Consider the following 24,016-nt stretch of genomic DNA (forward strand, 5'->3'; position numbering starts at 1 on the left):
TACAAGAGCTAGTCTTTCTGCCTCATCTTTTCCCTACAATCCATTCTCTATCTACTGAGATACTAATCACTTAGTACTTTCCACTCAAAACCTTCCAAATCTTTGTCTTTTATATGGCTGATTACTAACTCTTAGGTTCAAATCACAATCTAGCCACAGTTCTTAACGGAACCTCCTATTAATATGTTATTTACTCAGTATCTTCTAAACATACCTCAAATGTCTACACCCCACCCACCTGTTAACTGTATTTCCCTCAGTCTACGCGCCTTTCGCCTACCTGATATCTGCCCAGCCAAATCCTACCACTTGTCCTCCTCCTCTCTCTAAAACACTCCCTAATGCTGTAAATTGAACTTTCCTCTTCTGAAAATTTCTCTGAATTTGTAAATAGTGCTCAACGGATTCTACACTGCTTTATATTTTGATTATAATATATATATTTTATCTCCACAAAATATAAATTACTACCACCTTGAGGGAAAAAAACATGTTGAACACAGTGCCCCAGCACATAACAAATACAAAGTATTTACTGATATATTCTCATAAGTTAAAGCGGAAGCTTATGAGGATAAATATAGGTTAAGTTAAGGTGCAAGAGGAAGAAACATATTCGCAACAGCTCAGTCTTTGCAGCCAAGTCTTAAAAGATTTCCAGCAAAACTTATCTATTATTGATGGCATTGGTATAAACTTGTTACTTTTTACATGGTAATCTGTAATAACCTATTAAAATTTATATATATATAAAATATAAATATTATATATTTAAGGGGTGAACATAAAAACTGAATTTCCACATCTCAGTAGGGAAGCCAAGAGACTCCTCTTCACCCCCGACTCACCACATCACTCTCCAGAGGCCTCCAGAAACTGCTGGACTCTGCAGCCACTGGCAGAGGTATTTCGGCCTGCCAGAGTCGAGACCACCCTTCATGCATACTTCGTTACTACTCCTCAAAGGCTCTTTATGATGACTAAACTTGTTATTATCAAAAAGCAATTTACAGGTTTAGATGAATATGTCTATTTTTAAAGTTTTAAAATATACTTGGTTTTTCCTATATAATTTAAGAGAGGATTACTATTACACACAAGCTCTGTGAGGGAAATATAGATGTTCAGTCTGTAAAAAAGTGAAGCAAGATAGCCTATAATTACTACTAACAAAATAAGAAATCATTTTATACACAAAATAATGAAGACAGCTAAATGTACATCATTATATGACTTTAGTACTCCTGCCTGGATGACTGACACCATGAATAATACTGTTTCTGGTATGGACACATATGCATGGGCATACAGGAATAAAAGAAAAAAACTTCAATGAGAACATGCCGGGAACTGATATAACAGATCAATAAATATAATTATGAACACTTTTTAGACTAATATAATCTAAATTATAATGTAGGAGCACTCCAGGAAGTATTTCCTAGACGTACAAAAGGAAATCTTATCCTCTACAGATCTCATTTCCACCAATTCACCAAACAGAAACTGCTGTAGCCATCTTATAAATATTCCTTTCCTTTACTTCCCAGTCATCTTCCTCTCCAAAACCTACATATATCTGGGATTTAAGTTAAAATTTATTATCACCACAAGAAATGAACCCAATCCTAATCCACTACCTAAAAGGAAGTATGCATTACATTAAGTCATAACAACCCTTCTTCATCTACATAGGTTCTAGATATCAGGAGAATGAAAATTTATTTAGATTTCAACTCATTTAAAAACGCATTTTAGTCTTTAAGTAGAAACAAAATGAAGCTCAGATTAACTGATTCTAAACTAAACTATGTATATTAACAATCTTACTAAGTTACTATGAGCCATGCTATTTTTAAATAAATTAGTATATTGTAGTCTCCAAGTTCTGCAGGCCTTCTGATGAATAAATGTGAGTGTATTAAACTGTTCTGATTACGGATGTACGAGCAAGTAGTTTTCAGTCTGAATTTGGCATTGCCTTTAAAAGAGCTGTATCTGAATTCTGCATTTTACAGTGTTCTTCTATAAGGAGAGCCAAGAATAACTACACTATACTAGTCTTATTTTTAGAAGTAATATGGATTTTAGAGGTAAAGTGGGTTTTAAAAAATCCATGAGCCAGAATGGAATTAAAAAGAAAATGTAAGATGAACTTCTCAGGTTACTTTTAGACTATTTTAGAATAAGCTAAGTTATTTACCAAAATTTCCTTTTAGTGTTGAAGAAAAAAAAAACCTAAAAAACATTATCAAGTATTCAAAAACTACTTTTAAAATACCACAAAAGTAATTGTTCTTTTATCCAGACTTTGTACATCCTCTTTTTCAATATTATAATCACTCACATCTTTGCCCTGCAAATGATATCATCACCTTCAGAGTTCAAGAAGATGAAGAAAATAAAATCCCTTAAATGGATTATATTCGCTTCCTATTTGGAATTGTTTTTACCAGATTAATTTAAATTAATGAACTGTTGACCATCAAGTGTACAACGAATAAGAGTCGGTCAACATGCTCTGGTATTTTAACGTGAATTTAAATTTCTACTGACGCAAATTTGGCACTGTAGTTTTCATTTTTCAAAGTTTCCGATTTGCTACCAAAATCAGTCTTCCCTTTTTTTTTTTTTTTTTGATCAAAACATTTTCCGGAAATTTCAATCAGTTCTACTTTTTTTCATTCAACTTAAGCTATCATACTTTTTTCTTGTCCCATTAGTTTTCTCTTTAGTTATGCTCCTATAATAAAATCAGTTACAATATCTACTTCAAGATATCGTCCTGCATAATACTTTTCTAAGTTCTTCTTATTCTTTTTCTCAAGAAGAAAATTCATCTCTACCATTAACCTTCTAGCTTCGGACTGGAAAGCTCTCCAAACTCTCAAAAGAAAACCTATGTATCTTCCTGCCACTTGCACTGTAAATCGAGTACCACTCCAGACTACAGTCACGAAGACTTTATGAAGTGTTTAGCTACCTGTTTCGATAAGATGACTTGATCACCACTGCACGTGGGGTCTGCTGGCACTGTTCCCATCACTGCTCCGAAGAGCAAGGTAACTTCCAACCCCTCAGCTCAACCAAAAAAAAAAAAAAACAACTAGGGAGTGCTGCTGGGCCTCAACAAGCAGAAAGACGTCAAATACACAAAATTTTTAATCATGAGACTTTGCTACATTTAAAGAAATTTATCTAAAGTATTAAGAATTTTTGTTAGGATTGTAAACCAAATATAAGGATTCTTTTTCTCTATTAACTGATACAGATAAATTTAATGTTTATTATTATAAAATTGTCACTATAATCCTTCTGGTAAAAAACTCTTTTTTCTTTATGGTCAATGGCAAAAATGAAAAGGTTTCTCCAAGAATTATACATACTAATGCCCAATTAAACATACAGTTATCTCACCACAGACATACTGAAATACCAAAATTTCTAAGAAGACAAAAAGGGAAGAGGAAGCTGACAGACTACTACAAAGATGCTTCTGACCTAGGAAAAAAGAAATCATACTGCTCCGATATTGGTTAAAAGAAACTCTAATCTACTATGGAATGAGAATGCTGTATTTATGTTTTGAATTTAAAAAAATCTAGTATACTAGCCTATTGACTTCTACAAATAAATAACAACTAGTCAATATTTCCACTCCCAGAAAAAAAAAATGACAAAAATAGTTTTATTATTATGGGTCTGTTATTTTGTCCTTAGGGTCCATGATATGAGACTCTGTTGGACTTCAAAGAATTATAATGTAGAACTTTATATATATCAATTCCCTTAAACAAGAGATATTTCACTTGTTTCCAAGCTATACTAAATAGCATTAAAAAGAGGTTTTTCGGTAATATTATTCAACTGGCAATAGTAATGTTGACGCTTACAAAATGAGAAAGTTATAAATAATGAACATTGAATGAGATGTCTACCTGTTTCCACATTCTCGGTCTCAACTTCTTGTTCTTCTGCCACATCTTGCATCATATAAGTCTCATCATCGTAAACCAGAACCTGGGCTGCATAGCCCTGCTCTAATCTGGCACTTGGAACTGGTTCCACAACCACTGCTGGAGATTCAGAAACCTTTCCACTTTCCTACAAGAGCAAATTTTAAAAACAATCAACCTCTTCATTCACAAATTCTGGATTCACTTATAAATCCTTGAGTTCCTACAGTCTCAAGGAGTTCAAACGAGTGTCATGTATTATAAATATGAATGTAAAAACCAAAGCGAGAGATGAAAAGGGCTAATTTTAATAATCTTTTCACGTCTCAAGAGGTGAGACCTATATCAAACATTTTAAATAATCAGGGCTTTAGGATTAAGATGGCAAATTAAAAACAGGCATATAATTTCACTCTCTCATGAAAGCCCACTAAAATGCTATAAAAGACTTTTTTAGACATAAACTCATAAGAAGAGATAAGAGCAACAAAATCTTGAAAGACTGATAGTGGATGGATGAATATTATTAAGTGGTTTAGCAGACCCAGGAAAGCCAAATCATAGCCTGGCAGCAAAAAATAAATGACACACAACACACTTTACACTGGAGAATCCACAGAAGGCAATACCAATTACTTCTGGAAATAGAGGAGCAGGAGGTGACAGACAAAGAAGAAGGGGGTTAAAACAAGGAAGATTCCATGAAAGTTGTTTGAAAAGCACTTTTATTCCTAGACCTGCTCCCTCCTCCATGATGCTAGGCAACAGGCCCTTCCCCACCTCAGCAGAAGATTGGAGAGTTACTTTCTGGAGAGAGAAAAACAAGAGCATCTTTGAGGTATAAAGGCACATTTGCTAGCATCAGTGCTGTACCAAAAATAGAATTCCCAATCAGCTTTTTCGTCCTCCACCTTTAATCATGAGCAGACAGCCAAGTATTACAGTCACCCAAGGAAACGCCTCTAACACAAAACATATCACTTACACACATATACATTTATATATTCATATTTTTCACAGAGATAAGAGAAGCTATATCCATAAAACAGGAACAGAATACAATTTAATAAAGAACATTAAAAAAATAAAGATTTCTTAGAAATTAAAAACACAATAGCTGAAATGAAAAAAGAGGCATGGAGAATAAAACTGAGGCAAGTCTTCCAGGAACCAGAGAAAAAAAGATATAGGAGAGAAGCAGGGGGCTTCCCTGGCAGTCCGGTGGTTAAGAATCTGCCTTCCAGTGCCAGGGACGCAGGCTCGATCCCTGGTTGGGGAACTAAGATCCCACATGCCGCGGGGCAACTAAGCCCGCGCCGCAACTACTAAGCCCACGCACCACGAGGAGAGAGCCCGCACTCAGCAACTACTGAGCCCGTGTGCCACAACTAGAGAGAAGCCCACACGGCACAGTGAAGAGCTTGCACCCCATAGTGAAAGATCCCGCGTGCCTCAACTAAGACCTGACGCAGCCAAGAATAAATAAATAAATAAATAAATACATTAAAAAAACAAAACAAAAACAACTGCTCTTCCAATGCAGGGGGTGTCGGTTCGATCCCTGGTCAGGGAACTAGGATGCCACATGCCTCGGGGCAAAAAAACCAAAAAGTCACAGGGAGAGAAACAGGAACACTATTAGAGGACCAGTCCAGGAGGACCAATATCTGAATAACAGGAGTTCCAGAGACGGGGGCAGGGGAGGTTGGAAGGAAATGAAAGAATTTCAGAAATTTTCCTAGAGCTGAAGGATATGAGCTGCCCATTTGAAAGGGCCTACCAAGTGTTTAGCATAAACAAATAAAGAATGAGACCTACACTGAGGCACACCATTGTGAAATATCACAACCAGGGAACAAAAAGAAGATTCTATAAGATTCTTGAAAGAAAATACAGCTCACATACAAAGAATCAGGACTCAGACTTCAGTCTTCTCAACAGTCATATTGGAAGGAAGATGACAATGGAGACATTTCTTCAAAATTATAAAGGAAAATTATTTCCAACCTAGAATTCTTCACCCAAACCACCTTATGAAAGTAGCATAAAGATATTTTCTCAGACATAAAAGACCTCAAAATGTTTACCTTCCATGCATCTTTTCTCAAGAAGCAACTGGAGAGAGTATTCCACCAAAAAAGTAAATTTTTAGCAAAGACGATAACTTAGGATACAGAATAAAGAAGATCCAATGTGGGAGAGAGACAATAGTAATCTTTAGGAGGACTGGATTGTGAAGAGAAGTTCCAGGATGCCAGCTGTGCACTGGATTTAAAGGGCAACTAGTTCAGCTGTAGTGATGTGACTCCTGAAACTGTCATCACCAAGATAACCACTGACATTGTCCCTAAGGACAGGATGTCCAGATTTTTATTTATATCTGGCTTGTCTTGATGTACCTACTCACTCCACCTTGCCTTGCTACCTGGATCAGCTGAGACCTCTCATTTTCACCTCCCAGATGAGGTAAAGATTCTGCTTTAATCCATTCCTAAGTGTTGGAAGACCACAAAGAGCTCAGAAACCAAAAATAAAGAACAGCACTCTTTCCATGTGACCATATACTTGCTGAACAAACCTGCAATACCCAGCCCATACTACAGCAATGACAGATACCTGACCAAGATGGTGCCCTATGTTTCCAAAATTAACTCATTACACTGCTTAATGATTACCTGAGTAGAAACTCTTCAAGCTCAGGGAACCTGATGCCTGACTAGTCAGCTTGTTTCCTGGAAGCTTTCACCTAACTATGGTAATGCTGCCCGCCCCTTCCTAACTCAGTTAGCTTAGTACACTATTCATCTTTTCAAAGTAAATGATATGTTGCTTAGGAAATATCCACAGACAATAAAACTGTAAGGAAAAGTAAAGGCATGTAAACACATTAAGTCAGGATAATGGCACCTCTGGGAACAGGGATGGGGATAGGAGGTGGGGCACACTTAGTATTCTAAAATACTAATAATTTCTACTTTTTAACCTGAGCAATAGGTAATATGTCCTCTTTTTGTTATTCTTAAGTTGAAACATATATATTTTATACACTCTTGCTTTGTATAAAACATTGCACAAAATTTTTAAATAAACTACAAAACAAAGATACAGTGACTTTTTAAAAAGACAGTACACACTGAATATTAACCTTGAATTTCCTACTCTGTATAAGGCAAAAGATGAGTCCAACTTGCTAACATTAGAAAAAAATTCTTTTTCACAAATGGGGTACACTGACAATTGAATCTTCATTCATGCTCCTGGATCAGCTTTATAATCACAGCCCACACTCAGTACCACCCAGCTAAACAACAGCTATTAAAGACAAGCATGGGATAGCTCAAAACTGATGAGGTCTCTACTCATTAGAAACTCAGAAAGCAATATCATTAGCAGCATTTAAACTAATATCGACCAAAGCAATGAATGTTTATATATAGTCCAAGGGACTTATAACTTCTTTCATTCTTCTAAAATCTAATAGTATTTTTAATAGTAACATTAATCTCAGATTATCTTCTACTGTGAACTCCCCCACCCATACCCAACCGGTAGGAAATTTTCTAAACTGAAATACTTGAGGACTAGAATTCTGTACAGGCCAATCCCTCTATCTATACTCTCTTCCCCATCAACTAGGATTGTGGACCCACTCCTTAGTTGGGTTTTGTCTTGTTTCAATATTTCTATGGTTCCTTGCCTTTAACCATAAAAAAAGCAAAAATCTTTATTTAAAAAGTTCAACTCTTCTCTCTTTTAAATGAACTCCAGATCTTTGCTTCTTATACCTGTACACACCTCTAAAAAAAAATAGTCTAACTCCTTGACTCCTTATCTACATATACCTTGTATTCTAGATTCTACCACCTCATTGAAACTACTCTCTCAAAATGTCAGTAAGGACCAAATTCTATTTCAGTTTTCATCCTCCGTTACCTTTTGCTGCAGACTCTTATACACTGACCAGCTCATTTTTTAAAAAATTAATTAATTTACTTATTTATTTTATTTGGGGCTGTGTTGGGTCTTCGTTGCTGCACGCGGGCTTTCTCTAGTTGCGGCGAGCGGCGGGGGGGGGCTGCTCGTCCTTGCGGTACGCGGGCTTCTCATTGCGGTGGCTTCTCTTGTTGCGGAGCACGGGCTCTAGGCGCGTGGGCTTCAGTAGTTGTAGCACGTGGGCTCCGTAGTTGTGGATCGCGGGCTCTAGAGCGCAGGCTCAGTAGTTGTGGCGCACGGGCTTAGCTGCTCCGCGGCATGTGGGATCTTCCCGGACCAGGGCTCGAACCCGTGGTCCCCTGCATTGGCAGGCGGATTCTTAACCACTGCACCACCAGGGAAGGTCCAACCAGCACCTCATTTTAAAAATTCTTTCTTGCATCGTTTTTGTTCTCTTTCTACCACGCTGCTTTTAAGCATCTCCCCTTGACTCTTCTTCCATTCCCAGTGACTCAAATGTAGCCACATTACCAAGGTTCTGTCCTCAGCACCTCCTTTCTCTTTACTGTATAGTACCTTCCCAGGCAAGTCCACCCGTTCTTACAGTTTCAAATAGCACATCTGTACTAACAATTACAAAATATCTGTCTTCTACTCTGGCCCATCTCCTGAACTCCAGAACCAAATTTTAAACTACCAACTTAACATCATTATAGGAATGCTCAGCCAATACTTCAAACTTAACATGTCTAAATGGAACAAATTATCAACATCTCTCCCTGTTCCCCCACTCTGTGTTCTTCTCTAAACCTCAGTTTCTTCATATTTAAAAAAAGAGGTTACAGTAATGACTCATACCTCACGAAGTCCCCTGAAAATTAAACATCACAAAGTACTCAGCTCAGTGTCTAGCACAAAGTAAGTACTCAATTAGTGATATCCATCATTACACTGTAACCATAGTAATAGTATTTAAACCTACTACTTGCTCTCAACTTTGGAGGGCATCTTTTCACATTACAATCAGAATTTTTTGTATTACTTCTTTATACAAAAAGTTTTCATGAATACCCTTTTGTCTAAAAGGAAAGTTGAACATACTCAACAACGGTTTTTAACATTCTGTGAAATATAACCCTCCACCTACCTGTTAACGGTTGATCTGTGTCTCCTAAAAGATGCTGAAATCCTAACCCCCCAAATACTGATTCACTGATTCACTGATTGAAAATGGGGTCTTTGCAGATGATCCAGTTAAGATGGGATCATTAGGATGAGCCCTAATCCAATATGACTGTGTCTTTATAACAAGGGGAAATTTGGACACAGAGAGATACATACAGAGGGGAGACAATGTCACAGGGAGAACATCATCTACAAACCAAGGAACACCTGGAGCTACCAAAAGCTAGGAGAGAGGCATGGAAGCGAGTCTCTCTCACAGCCCTCAGAAAGAACCAACTCTGCCAAACCTTGTTTTCAAACTTCTAGCCTCCAGAACTGCGAGACGGTAAATATCTACTGTTCCCAAAAGTGAAAGTGTCCATGATTTTTGCTGAAATTACCTCCCGTCATCTGTCCAACTCCTTTTCATCCACTCAGCACACAGTTCCAGGGAGTCTTCTACAATCCCCTAATCTGAATCAATTTTTCCATACCAAGTACTTCCATGACAAGTCGTTTACCTATTATTACCACTCTGCATTACCCTGTATTATAACTGCCTGTTTACATATCCAACTCCTTGACAAGATAATAAGATGATTGAGAGCAAGAGTCCATTTTTATATCAAATCCATTTTTATAGCAAGTCAATTTCTATATCCTCCTCAACAATACACACCTCATACAAACTAAACTGGCATTTAAGTATTTGTAGCTTGGTTCAAAGAAAGATAAAGCTCACTAAATTTTAATATTAACAGTTACTCATAAATTCCAACATTTGCTAATCTACGATGGCGAGTAACTTCATGAGCTTTTTTCTGCCAAATGATAGGGGCCAATGGCCACTGCACAGAGATACGCAGGTAATTACTGCTTTGCACTGTAGGGCGGAGTTAGCTATTTTTACTGGAGAAGAAGGGTGGAAAAGAAACGAATCGGGGGGGTCTTTGTTTTACAATAATATACTAAAAACTTACATATCCACCAGGTTATTTTATTTAGGGTCACCACACTCTTGCTCAAGTCACCAAAATATGCAATGATTAAAATGCGTGAACGCCGCTTCAGCAGGTGTTGGCACAACTTACATAGCTCTCCATAAGCTAAGACTGTCAGAATTAGCAAATACAGACACAAGACACCCAAATGTGAATTTCGGATAAACAAATAATACGTCAAGAATGCCCCATGCAATATTTGGAACATACTTAAAGTAAAAAGTTATTTGTTGTTTATCTGAAATTCAAATTTAACTGGACAGGCTATATTTTATCTGGCAATCCTACCAACTTACAGTGCTCAGAAACTTCCATTCAAGGAGGGAGATTCTTAGTGTAAAGAGGCAGGACAAGGGCAATACTGCAGTGTTCACTTAGGAAGTGCTTTTATAACGCACTCAAGTCATCGCTCTCCAGGCATCAAAAGTTTCCAAAGACAAATATTCGTAAAATGGCTGAAGGCAGTGGTGGTGCAATCCTTTTATCACTCTCCTATGTTAGAGATACATCGAAAGACATGAAATTCAGGAGTATATTAAAAAATACACACATTTGTTTCACATTTTTCCTTCTGTGGTAAAGTAAGGTCACCTTCAAAGCCTTATCGAAAATGAAATATGCAGTGTGGCAGCTCTGGGGGACCGATCTCCTCCCCAGTGTTTAACCCCAGAAGCCATTTCAAATAAATATGTCACTAAAATAAAAAGTGTGCTTGCTAAGCAAACACAGTTTTAAGACAAGTCCCCCAACCAAGATGTTCATGATGCAAAAAAAGACAAGAAAGAGAAAGAAAGCACACTCATCAGAAATGGACTGAGTAACTATTGCATGTCCACATACTGAGAGACTCTTGCACGTCAATTAAAAGGTTCGATAGATATCCACGTATCATCATGGAAAAGTATCCATGATACAAATAAGTGGGGGGAAAATGGTTAACAGAACAGTACTGTTGTATGATTCTATTTATATACATGTTTGTTTTACAAATGCATTAAAAAATCTGAACATATCTCAAACTACTAATAACCTAGTAAGAGAGGTGAGCAGATAAAAGAGGAATTTTCATTTTCTCAGTATGTCTGAGTTTACTATTTTGTACTATATTCTGTATAACTAAGAAGAAAAATCAAAATACTTTTTTTATTTAAAAATAACAATGACAAAAAAGAGAATAAATGAAAAAAAATAAAAATAAAAATAATAATGACCAAAAAACAAAAAAAACCTTAAAGTCTATACGGGTAATTTAAAAAGAAGTACCATTTACATAATATAAAACTTGCAGGATAGTCTATCTCAACTACTAAGTCATTTATTTTCAATCAACTTCACCTATTTTTTTTTTTAATTAATTAATTTATTTATTTATGGCTGTGTTGGGTCTTCGTTTCTGTGCGAGGGCTTTCTCTAGTTGTGGCGAGCAGGGGCCACTCTTCATCGCGGTGCGCGGGCCTCTCACTGTCGCGGCCTCTCTTGTTGCGGAGCACACGCTCCAGACGCGCAGGCTCAGTAGTTGTGGCTCACGGGCTCCAGACACGCAGGCTCAGTAATTGTGGCTCACGGGCCTAGTTGCTCCGCAGCACGTGGGATCTTCCCAGACCAGGGCTCGAACCCGTGTCCCCTGCATTGGCAGGCAGATTCTCAACCACTGCGCCACCAGGGAAGCCCCCCCACCGCAGGCGTCTTGCCTGGAACCCCCTTCTCATCTGATTTGGCTTCTAGTGCTGCTGCTGCCCTATCCATCCGATTCTGTGGTTCTCGGCCTGGCGAAGAATGGTGTTCCAGCACATGGTCTTTGCATACAGGTTTAGCTTCAACGTGATTCTCAGGTTTTTCAGCGGACTCTTCGGGACTCTGTGATGAATCTTCTCCCATGGTGCTCGGAGGGCTCTTTGGATCTCTGGGCTTTTCAAGATTCTGCTAAGGTCTGTACTGAGCATCTTGTGCATGGGGAGGCTGTAGCTACTCTTGAGGGGAGCAGCTTTACGCCAAGTGCCATACAGCTCCTCTAACTTGCAGAAAGCACTTTCAGTCCAAATGCAGGAACGCAGCACATGCCCACCAGGAGCAAGTTTCAAAAGGTTCGGTTTGCTCACATTAGGCAGAGTAATTCCAGGGACGTTTCTGAAGGCCTTGATGATGCACTCATTACAGATGATGCAGGGTCCCCTGCACTGGATACGGCGACGGTTTCTCATTTTGCTTTGGCCAGCTCTCATTCTCTGAGAGGCGTAGACCTTTCTGATATCATTCCAAGCCTTAAGTTTCTTCAGAAGCAAAACAGCCTGCGTGGTCTTCTTGTAGCCTTCAACTTTGTCTTCAACCACCAAAGGAAACTGAGGCACTTCCTCAGTACGACGACCTTTAGACACAACCAGCGCTGGTAACGCCGAGGCAGCCGGTGCAGAGCAGACGGCGTATCGCTTCTGCGTTACGTTCACTCTGCGGTGCCAGCGTCGCCAGGTCTTGGCGGGCGCAAACATGTGGCCCCCACGACACATTTTCAAAAGCACCCTGGCCAGAGTGGTGAGTCCCGCCACTTCGAACTCTGGGAATTCGAGCCACAGCTCTGCCAGTATCCCAAGATTCAGCACTGGTTTGATGACCTGCTAATTCACTGACAGCACGGGGCTGTGCTGTTTTTGCACAAGTTGGTGTGAACAAAGTTCACAATATCTGGTCAAGTCAGAGCTTGAACACAGCAGGCAAAGTGACATTTCTGCCAGATGACTCCCCGTTTTCGGAGTACACTGATATCAGTGGGTGAGCACACGCCACGGCGGGGAGAGGAGAAGGCCACGCTCCTCTCAACCCAGCGGCTCCCAAAGGAAAAGCTCTCTGGAAGCTTTTAAGATTTTCTTTCTGAAACTGGCCTTCAACAGTTTCATTATGATGTACCTAATAATGTACCAGTCTATTTGCTCTCTGCTTTATCCTGTTTAGGGTTTAAGTTTCTCAGATCTATGCGTTTATATTTTTCATCAAACTTGGAAATTTTTATAGCCATTATTTCTTCATGTTTTTTCTGTTCTCTCATTCTGGTACTCCAATTACATTATGTTAGACAACTTGATATTGTCCCACAGGTAACCAAGTCACTGTTCATTTTTTTTTTCTTTTTTTAATTAATTAATTAATTTATTTTTTGGCTGTGTTGGGTCTTCGTTTCTGTGCTAGGGCTTTCTCTAGTCGCGGCAAGCAGGGGCCACTCTTCATCGTGGTGCGCGGGCCTCTCACTATCGCGGCCTCTCTTGTTGCGGAGCACAGGCTCCAGACGCGCAGGCTCAGTAGTTGTGGCTCACGGGCTTAGTTGCTCCACGGCATGTGGGATCTTCCCAGACCAGGGCTCGAATCCGTGTCCCCTGCATTGGCAGGCAGATTCTCAACCACTGCACCACCAGGGAAGCCAAACTGTTCATTTTTTTTTTTTCTTTTTTCAGTTTTTCTCTCTGTGCTTCATAAAGTAGTTTCTATTGCCCTCTTCAAATTCACTGGTCTTTTCTTATACAGTACCAAATTTATTTTTAATCTTATACAGTGAATTTTTCTTTTCATATAGTATATATTTCATTTCTAGAAGTTTCATTTTGTTCTTTTATGTCATTTACACCTCTCCTCTGAGATTCATGTTTTCTTTACATTTCTTGAGTGTATTTATAATAGCTGTTTTGAAATCTTACCTGCTAATTTCATCATATCTACCATTTGTATTTCTGTTTTCATTGACAATTTTTTCTCCAAGTTATATTATTCCTGCTTCCTTGCATTTAACATGAGTATTTCATATGTAAAATTTACATTGTTGGGTATAATTTACACATTGTTTTATTTTAATAACGTTTACTATGACAGATAGTTACATTACTTATGGATCAACTTTCAAGGCCTGTTTTTAACCCTTTTTAGGGCAAGTCTGGACTCCCCTTTATTCTAGGGCTAGTTCAGCTCTACTGTAAGGCGTGACTCTTCCAGAGTCTCCAATGAATGCCCTGGGCGGTTAACGAGGACCCTCCACTCCAGCTGACTGGAACTCTAGGATCTCCCAGCCCTGAGTGAATTCTGTAGGTGTTTTCAGTAAACTACTGAGTTTACACCATTCTGATCATTCTTTGCCTGGCTTCACACAGTTTCACACTCTACACCTGGGGGCTCATTCAGCTAAAGACTAGGGGAACCCAAGGCTGAGTTCCAACATTCTTCCTCTGGGCAGCTTCTTCCTCTCAGATACTCTGCCCCTCAAATTAGTTGCATTAGCCTCTCCAAATTCCACATTTTGTTTCCTCAGCTCAGCGACCCCGTCACGCTCTGCCTGGACTCCTCCTTCCCACACTGCGGTCCAGAAAGCGGCTCCGAGCAGTAAGGAGCGCAGCCACTTCTCTCTGCTCAGGAGGCACAGCCTGGCACAGCCTGGCGTCCAAGTGTCTCAGTCCATTCGTGCTACGACAACAAAAGGCCGGACTAGGTGGCTGAAAAACAGCAGAGACTTATTGCTCTCGGTTCTGGAAGCGGCGAGTCCGAGATCAGGGTAGCAGCGTGACCGGGTGGGGGCCTTCTTCTAGGTCGTAGACTTCTTGGTGTGCCCTTCACATGACAGAAGGGGCAAAAGATCTCTCTGGAGCCTTTTATAAAAGCTCTAACCCCATTCATAAGGGTTCCCCCCTCATGACCTAATCACCTCCCTAAAGCCCTACTTCCGAATACCTTCCTAATAATCATCATCTTTGGAAGTTTGGATTCAACATATGGCTTTTATGGGGGTCACAAACATTCAGACCGTAGCACGAATGTCTCAGAACTGTGGTTTCATATGTTTTGTTCATTTTCCTAGTTGTTTATGGTGGGAGTATAAATCTGGTCTCAGTTATTCCATCACAGTGTGAAGTGGAAGAACTCCCAATCTTGTTTGTCTGGAAGCAGATACCCTCTAAAACTTGCACTCACTGTGTTTTTTAAAATATACTTAAACCCTTTTGTATTTTTTTCTGCATTAATTCCCCATTTCTATGAGCCCTACCTGCTATGTATTTCCTTTGCAAAAACTGCTCTGGCTACTCCTTTATGTTTGCTCTTTCATACGATCTTTAGGTCCATATGTCCAACTTCCCCCAAACTTGCCCTAGCATCTGATAGAGATGGAATTAAATATATAGATTAATTGAAGGAAATTGACATCCTGCCTAATATTGACCCTTCTCGTTTCTCTTACCCAAATACGAAGTATATCTCTTTGTTTACTAAAGTCTACTTAAGTATCATTAATTAGTTTTCTTCAAACAAGTCCCATATATCTTTTACATTTATTCCTCAACATTTTACATTTTTTTGTTTATTTTCTGAAAGGGATCTTACTTTCCATGATCTCTTCTAACTAATTACAGTTCTTACAAAAGAAAGCTAGATATTTTTATGTTAATTTTGTACCCACCAAACTGCTAGGCACTCTTATTAGTTCTAATGTGTTTTCGTGGATTCCCTTTGGTTTTCCCAGGTGGCAAATCATATTACCTGCAAATAATAATTTGGTCTCCTTTATAATATTTACATATTTTTTTCATTATCTTGTCTGATTACAGGAAAATATTAAATAATAGTAATGGTAGTGCACATACTGACTTTCTCTCCAACTTTAGAGAAAATACTCCAGTACTTCACCATTAAATAGGATTCTAGCTCTTGATTTTAAGTTTTTTTTATAATGTTAAGGAAATATACATCTATATTATTAAGAGTCTTTATCAGGACGAATACTGAATTTCGTAAAATCCTATTTCATCAAGCATTTTATCCTAACATATCATATGTCATATTAGTAGGCGTATATATTACATTAATGGTTTTCTTAAAATTGAATTATCCCCATGTATCTAAATCCTATTTGGTAATTGGATTTTTTAATATATGACTGCATTTTATAAATTCATTATGATTTTATTTATGATTTTTGTACCTATACTCATTAGTAAGATTATAGTTTACTTTCTTTTGCTATCCTTGTCAGAAACAGAATTATCCTAATTTAATAAAATGTATTACTTTTATAAACAGTAATAAAGTTATAAAAAATAAAGCCTAGAAATCACTAACAACTCTCCAAATGCCTACCACTTCTTTTTTAATTAAAAAAAAAATTTTTTTTTAATGGAGTATAGTTGATTTAAAATGTGTTGCCCACCACTTTTTAAACATTTATTTTTTCTTCAGATTCTGGAGCTATCGTAATAAAATCTTGACAGGTCATTTTTCCACCCCACCCTACACTTTAGAGTATAGATAGTATAGATATATATTATACATACATTCCTGAATAGCTGCTTATAAGACAAAATTCTATCTTTCAAATACCACTACCCCCAAAACTCACTTTGTAAAATCAGGAGACATTTTAGATACTAGTGGCTTTTCTTTCTTGCAGGAATTCTCTCCCCCAGGTGTTTCTACAGCCCAATCCCTTATGCTATTTAGGTCTAAACTAAAATGCCACCTCGTCAGAGAAGGCTTCCTTGTCCACCTAATTAAAATACCACTATGACAACTTTCTAAGGCTACCGCATAAATCATTAATCAATAATGCCCTGGTAAAATTGTTTCATTTATCATTTTCTTTCTTTCATAATAATCAGTTCTTCAAGCCTTGAACAGCTGGGGTTCCATGTAAATGAAGAAAAGCATAGAGTCTTCCAGAAACAAGCTTGTACTCTTTTTCTCATAATAGCAGTACCCAGTCAGCATATGGTAAATATATTCTGCCTACTGTTCTTAGCAGCTCCCCCCATAGAATTAAATACCAACGGAGTAAAACTATGGGGCAAAGAGAAAGTACTTGAAGAAGCAATAATTAGTCTGAGTGATATAGGAGGGGACAGAAATCCCGAGTCCCTCATTTCTTTGGAGAATCATACCTGGAAGTGATCATACAGAAAGTGAATCTTTAAGAAAGAAGTAGAAATTGATTACGAGAATAAAACATGTTCTTTAGCTGTGGCTAAAGACTTTGAACCAGTTTTAGATTCAAATACAACAGGAACATTTCAGTTACCAAGTCCTCTGAAAACAAACCCACTGAATTTGCCCACAGCTATCTTGGAAGACTGCACAGACACCAAGCAAGCTAGAAGAAAAATCCAGATTCCAGAACACACAGCCTGACATCCTAACTTGTTTCTCAGTCATGGTATTAAGTACCAGTAAGAGCAGTATCTTTCACAGAATACAGAAAAAACAGATTTTTTAAATACAGTAAACTCTCCATTTTCCCATCTTATCTCTGACCAAATATTTGTCCATTATTGTGACAGTATTGTGACAGCATTATTCCATTTTAATTTAGATACTTCCCAATAGTCAGTTTAGATACTTTACTGAATGGTGGGAACAGAAGCCAGGCCCTGGAAGTCCATATATTTCTGGTACTGTTATTTTTCTACTCCCATCTCTTATTCTTTAATGTTATCAATAACAAAAAAAAATAACCAAGTATGCCAAAGCTGCAAAATTCTTCAAGTATAAAATTTCAAAAACTGAATTTCCTTTCTGATTTACAAATTATCTAAATTCTTAAGTATAAATAACATATGATTAAAATATGATGGCTTCCCACACTGAATTAGATGTAATAACCAAAAGACAAAGGTAACAGCTAAAGGAGATACAAAATTCTAAATTAAGATGAATCTAACTTAGGTATTTAGGTACAGTATATGCCTATACACTCTCAAATCCAAAGCAATGGATTTTGTTAGCAATTTAAACCTCTCGACTAGTACTACAGTGTTCTTTCTTTCAATTTTTTCCTCCCAGTTCATTCCAATGTATGCAATGTTCCAACAACTCAGGCAACTCAGGCCCAGCAGTCCCTTCCTCAACCTTCTACTGCCTAATTACATGAGGACACATGACATACATATAGTCTCATGCATTGTACATTTCTACTGTCAAATACCTGTTCCCCATTAAATTCAAAATTAATTCATGCATTGATTTCTATGAACAAAACAGAAATGTAATACATTGGATGCCTAACCTCTTGATTTTCTACTCCACTGCTGGAAAGCTCCAAAACAGAACCTCCACTGTCAACTACTGCTGATGTCATTGTTTATTCCCTGAGGAAGCTTCAAACGCAATCAGTCGACGTAATTAAAGGTTCATGGATGATTGCCAGCGTTACAGGTTTGCACTATCATGTTTTAAAAGTCAACAGAGAAGGAGTGGAGTACATATCCAGAAATCCAGTCTTCTAAAGATGAATAACCAGAGAGCCTAAAAAGAGGAAGAATTGAAAAATTATTAAAAATATACAAGATGGATATAAAGCACAACCTATTTTGCATCCAATTTTTAACATTTTTGTAAACTAAAAGGAGACAGGCTTATACAGCCCTGTGTCAAAAGAGGGCAGTAATGAGCGGTCGGCTTACAGCTGTCAAGTTCGTGAACAATCTGAAATACGTTCTTACCAAGCTATTGCACACTGGTGACCTTAAGACATTTACATTCTAAGAGATAAAATGTTATAACTTTCTCCCCTTATGAAGATGTACTATTATTCCTGAAATATTTTGGTAAAAATTCCTGAAATTAAAAAAAAAATTTTACACACTGAAAACATAAAATGTGCTGTACAGAGACAACTTCCAAAATTATTCACCTATTTAACAAATTAAAAGATTTATTGGTTTGTAAATATTTCTTTTTTTTGACCGCACCACGCAGAATGTAGGATCTTAGTTCCCCGACCAGGGATCGAATCCGTGCCCCTCCCCACCCCCAACCCCCCACCCCCAGCAGTGGAAGCACGGAGTCTGAACCACTGGACCACCAGGGAAGTCCCTGGTTTGTAAACGTTTCATTCTTCTTTGGCTCATTTGGTTTGTTTATATGAATAATTAATTAGAATTATCTTTTGCTTATGGTAGCAATCTCATTTTGTGTCCACATTTTGAATACTCTACAAGGTCTATAAAATAGATTAATCTGAGTAACTTATACTTTCAAAGTAGTTTGAAAATAAGGTAGTGAAATGACTTGGAATGACTTTAATATACTTTATCATTCTTTCCTCAATAATTTTTTTGCTATTGGTTCAAAATGCAGTATAGCAAAGGGTTTCAAGAAGACATAATTAAAGCTTTTTCCCCCTACTAGAGATGAATATCAGTATGTACATCATCTAGATTTATGCATTAGATTATTCTAATAATTCTAAAAAGTTACATTTTATTTGATTTTGTATATGTTAAATATTTCATAGAGAAATTACAGAGATTTCTTTCTGACAGGATTTTTTTTCCCATAAAAATTTAAGAATGCAGAAAAATTAAGCATATTTAAAGAGAAAAGAATAACCGTTTCTAATTAATCATTCCATTAATATTGTGTCCTATATTAAATTTGAACACTGGTACCATACAGATATGGAAATAAAATATTAAAGAATTTCCATAAACTTCTACAATAAAAATACCTGAAAAAAAAGCAGAAATTTCACCTCACTACTTAAGACCCATTCAGTACTATTAGTCTCCTTTTTGATCGTATCAACAGAAAATGGGATAGAAAGTATTTGTATCTTAAGAATAAAAATTAAGAAAAATCCACAATCCCATCACACTAAAGCTTACTATTATCATACAAGGTAACAACTATTTTCAATTTCTCTTTTCTAATCATATAGATAGTAATAGCAGAAATAACTTTTACTTACAATTTGAATGTTAAGTAGTCTAAGCATCCTTCACTATTTTCACAACTTGGCAAGAGTTAAAAATATAAACCAGCAGTTCTCTGGAACTACTAGTGGGGGGGGAAAAGACAGCATTAATATAATTCTATTAAAAAATATTTTGCCCAAAATAGGTGTGATTCTGACAGTAGGTACTTATTACAACAAACCATCTCCAAAGCCTGATGGCACACATTTTATAATGAACATAATAAAGAAATTACTCCTCGGCTATTGAGGAATCAAAAGTTTTTATCAAACTTAAAATTTTAAGTCACCACTAAATACCAAGTATCGAGTAACGACAGATTCCAACATACATAGCCTATACCCCACATTATGGGCTATATTTCAATCAACCAACAGGATTTTAACACATGGCTGCAGGTATAACCCCAGATCCCCAGGAGTATAAAATCAAGTTTAAGAAGACTAACCCAATCAACTATACTTCAATAAAAAATAAATAAGTTAGTTAATTTTAAAAACCTAAAAAATTTTAAAAATTAGAAAAAAAAACTAACCCAGAAAACTACTATTGAACGACGCTAATGATATATTATTGCCTGTTAACTTTCCTGCTATTCACTTTCTTGCTGTCTCACCCTCCAAACTTAGCACCCATACAAATCTAAACACCCTCAAGCCTCCTCAAATAGCCTTCCTCCTCCTTTCTAAAGCTCATCTATGCACTGGATCTTAGGCCTTGTCCCATCAATTATTCTCTCTTTTTCCTTAACCTTCTCTTTCTGAACATTGGGTTCTTTCCCTCAACATCTAAACATTTACAAGACTCTCTCAACTTTTTTTTTTTTTTTTTTTTTTTATGATTTCTTGCCCGTGCTGCGTGCAGCACGAGGGATCCTAATTCCCGGACCAGGGATGGAACCCGTGCCCGCTGCAGTGGAAACGTGGAGTCTTAACCACTGGACCACCAGGGAAGCCCCAAGACTCTCTCATCTTAAACATGACTCCTCCATGACCCTGCATACCCCTCCAGCTACCACTCTAGTTCCTTCCATTCTCAGATAAGGTTCTACCCAAAAATTCTTTTATACCCTGTCTCCACTTCCGGATTTCTCAGGTACTCTTCCTATGGAAGTTTGGCAGCCATCACCACCAACTGAAATTTTTACTAAACTCTGGTTATCAAATCCAATGGATACATTTCTGTCTTCACAGGACTTAATGTCTCTGAAGCATTTGACACTGTTGATCATTCCCTCCTTGGAACTCTATCTTGAATTTATCTTCTCCCTCTCGAGCTATTCCTTTTCAATTCCCTCTTGCAGGCCCACCCCTAGTTTTCAAGGAGCTTGAAGAGTACAAATGTAAGCCCACATACCACATGCCTAAGTATTTTAAAGTTATAAACCAAACTAACAAGCTAGTAAATTTTATTCTACTCTGCTACCTTGACATATACACTTTTATAACAACCTACAAGGCTAAGTTCCGATTTGGCATTCTCAGACTCAACATCTATGGCGGCGGGGTGGGGGGAGGGGACGGGAGGCCCGTACTCCCCCATCACCCTGCAGCTTGCCCCTTTCTCTCATCCCACCTTTGGCTCCACTCCAGACTACGAGGAGCCTCATATACACACACGTGGACATCCCCGACAACATGTCTAAGCTCTGGCCACATGCCTGCAGACAGCTGCCACTTGGCCATCCCTTAGGCCTAGGGAAGCCCATACATGTGGTATAGTTAACAGAGGAGAGAATCAGGGAAAAGACCTGTGAAGGGTTACATGGGCAGGGAATTCTGGGATTCAAATACTCTTAGCTTGATCTAGAAATAGGTTCCAGATGGATTGGTCCCTCAAAATCCTCATCCTATCAGCAGGGGTTAGCTGCAGGAAGGCCGGAGGAGGACCTCTAAAGCACAAGACCCAGAGCAGGGTTCCCGCCTGGGTAACTCTAAGGACAGTGCAACTCTCTGGTCAATCCTGGTAGGTGTTTCCAGGATCCCATCTCCAGTCCTCTTCTGCTTCTTCACTCTCTCTAAACCATCTCATGCACTGCCACGGCTTCACTCAAATCTCTCTTCCAGTCTAAACCACTTTATGGGCTCCAGTTTGTCTGCTAGATACTTTCTTGCCTGTACTTCCTTGTGAAATTAAATAGGGTATAAATAAATAGCAAGCATCTATTCCAGGATATCCCAAGGACTCCATTAATTAATTCAGTCATTCAACAAACACTAATTGAGCACCTTTTATATATGAATAGTTTTCGGTCGCTAGAGGTACAGTGGTGAAAAAAGCAGAAGTCCTTGCTCTTATGTATCTTAAATTCCAGTGGGGAAAGATGAAAAAAGCAAAATATGTTTAGCACCCATGTAGACAGTGATAAAGGCTAAGGAGGCAAATGAACCAAAAGGAGAAAATATTTGGCAAGGAAGAGGGCTGCAATTTCAAACTGGGTAATCAGAGAAGAATTCACTGAAAAAGTGACATATGAGTGAAAACTCGGAAGTAGGAAGGAGTTGTGCCAGTGACGGGGGGCATGGGGAGAGCTCCCTCGTGAAAGGAAAGACAACATTCAAGATCTTCAAGAGGGAATAAGCCTGAAAGTTCAAAGATCAGCAAGGAGGCCAATACGGCTGGAGGGAAGCGAGCAAGAGGAAGGAAGAGTAGATGATGACGACCAAGAGGTAAGGGAAGGGGTTATGTACGCCCTCTATGAGGACTCTGCCTTTGACCCAGGGAGAAGGAGGGTTTTACGCACAGAGATGACCTGATTATTCTAACGGTCATTCAGCTGCTGGGTTGAGAACAGACAAGGGGACAGGGCCAGAAGCAGGGAGATCAATTTGGAAGCTACTCTAATAACTAGGTGAGAAATGACAGTGGCTAGGACTGAGTGGTAGGTTCTGGAGAGAGCGAACAGTGGTCAACTTTTAGAAATTTTTGTAGGTAAAATGGGCAAAATTTGATAGCAAACTGGATGCGGGGTGTGAATGAAAGAGAAGAGTCAAGACTGAATCCAGAGAAATCAGTCAGAACACCTGGACTAGCCATGAAACGGGATGAACGACGCTGGGAAACAAGTCCAGTACGTCCCAAACTCAACTTTTTCTCTGCTACCTCCCCCAAGGTATGAGCTCGCCTACTGTGCTTTATTAGCCCCATAAGCTACCCTGTCACCTACACCAGTTGCCTAAAACAACAGAGGCTGAAGTCATCTGTGACTCCTTTCCCCAGCAACACCATCATCCTCTCTCACTTCTGACTCTTGCTCTATAATCTCACATCCTCTGCCCTAGTTGAGGTCCTTGTTATCATTTTTCTATAGCTGTAAGAGCCTCAGATTTGGCCTCTTGGCCTCTAACCTTCCCTCCCTTCAAGCCCATCTAACTGCACTGTCAGGGTGATCCAAGATGGAATAACGTCGGGCCCCTCTCAAAATTCTTCAGCAGTCCATCATCACCTGCAAGATGAAATTTCAACCTCTTTGCAAGCATACTGATTTAGTAGAAACGAGCAAGGGGTCTAGGTCTCTTTTTCAGAAGTTATGAAATGTTCATTCTGATATGCTCCAGTATGGAAGTCACAAATCTAATCCATGCTCACTGGTCCAGCCTCACTTTCCTTTACTCCCTCCATCTTGGTTGTTTACACTACAGCTGTTTACAGTTCTCTACATTCTTCTCTCTCCTGTCTTGACACCCTTCCCCTGTTGGCCCATTTGGCCAATTCCTAGCTGTCTTACAGGCCTCAGCTCTCAAGCAACCTCATCACTGAAGGGCTCAAGATCATTTTCTGTAATTCTCTTCCCCCAATTCACATTATATACCTCCCTCACAAGAACATCAGGGAAGTAACAGCTTCCAGTTGCCACCTCCCATCAACCACAGCAAGCCCAACACCTATGCCTTTCCTGAGTGCTCCCTAAAATCCTGCTTCTCTTTACCTTCTTAATATTCTTACCTTCTTACCACTTTCTCAAAGCACCACGTTTTAAACATCTGTGTATCCAGGTTTTAAACATCTGTGGTTGATACCACCTAAACCACTGCCTTTCATATAGCAGATAAACAGTAAAGATGTGATGAATACGAGGGTAAACAAACATGTTCCCATCAGACAAATGTCTTCACTGTTCACTACACAGACCATGCTCATTCCCATCCCTATCCCTTTGCTGGTTCCCTTCTCTCATCAGGAATGCCCTCTTCTTTGATTATTCAGATTCTACCTGCCCCTCGTGGACAACTTTTCCCCTATAATAACA

At 38.5% G+C, this 24,016-nt stretch overlaps 1 protein-coding gene and 1 pseudogene across 9 annotated transcripts in view; both read right to left on the reverse strand.

Moving 5' to 3' along the window:
* Positions 1–24,016, reverse strand: part of ELF2 (E74 like ETS transcription factor 2) — a 93,824-nt gene that overhangs the window by 48,145 nt on the left and 21,663 nt on the right. For 7 of the 9 annotated variants that reach the window (XR_009503372.1, XM_059923612.1, XM_059923611.1 and 4 more), the window contains exons 2-4: positions 19,761–19,849; positions 18,078–18,316; positions 3,939–4,104 (exon numbers count right to left, since the gene is read on the reverse strand). The exons of 1 other annotated variant lie outside the window; for it this stretch is intronic. Coding sequence is in view for 6 of the 8 variants with exons in the window: in XM_059923612.1 (XP_059779595.1) it covers positions 3,939–4,104; positions 18,078–18,149 (238 nt within the window). In the remaining 2 variants the exon portion in view is untranslated. Of the gene's footprint in view, positions 1–3,938; positions 4,105–18,077; positions 18,317–19,760; positions 19,850–24,016 lie in introns of those variants that run through there. One more of the 9 variants, XM_059923623.1, reaches the window with a different exon arrangement.
* Positions 11,480–12,677, reverse strand: LOC132366675 (large ribosomal subunit protein uL4-like; annotated as a pseudogene).

Source organism: Balaenoptera ricei, chromosome 5, assembly GCF_028023285.1.
Source record: "Balaenoptera ricei isolate mBalRic1 chromosome 5, mBalRic1.hap2, whole genome shotgun sequence".
Classification (NCBI taxonomy): domain Eukaryota; kingdom Metazoa; phylum Chordata; class Mammalia; order Artiodactyla; family Balaenopteridae; genus Balaenoptera; species Balaenoptera ricei.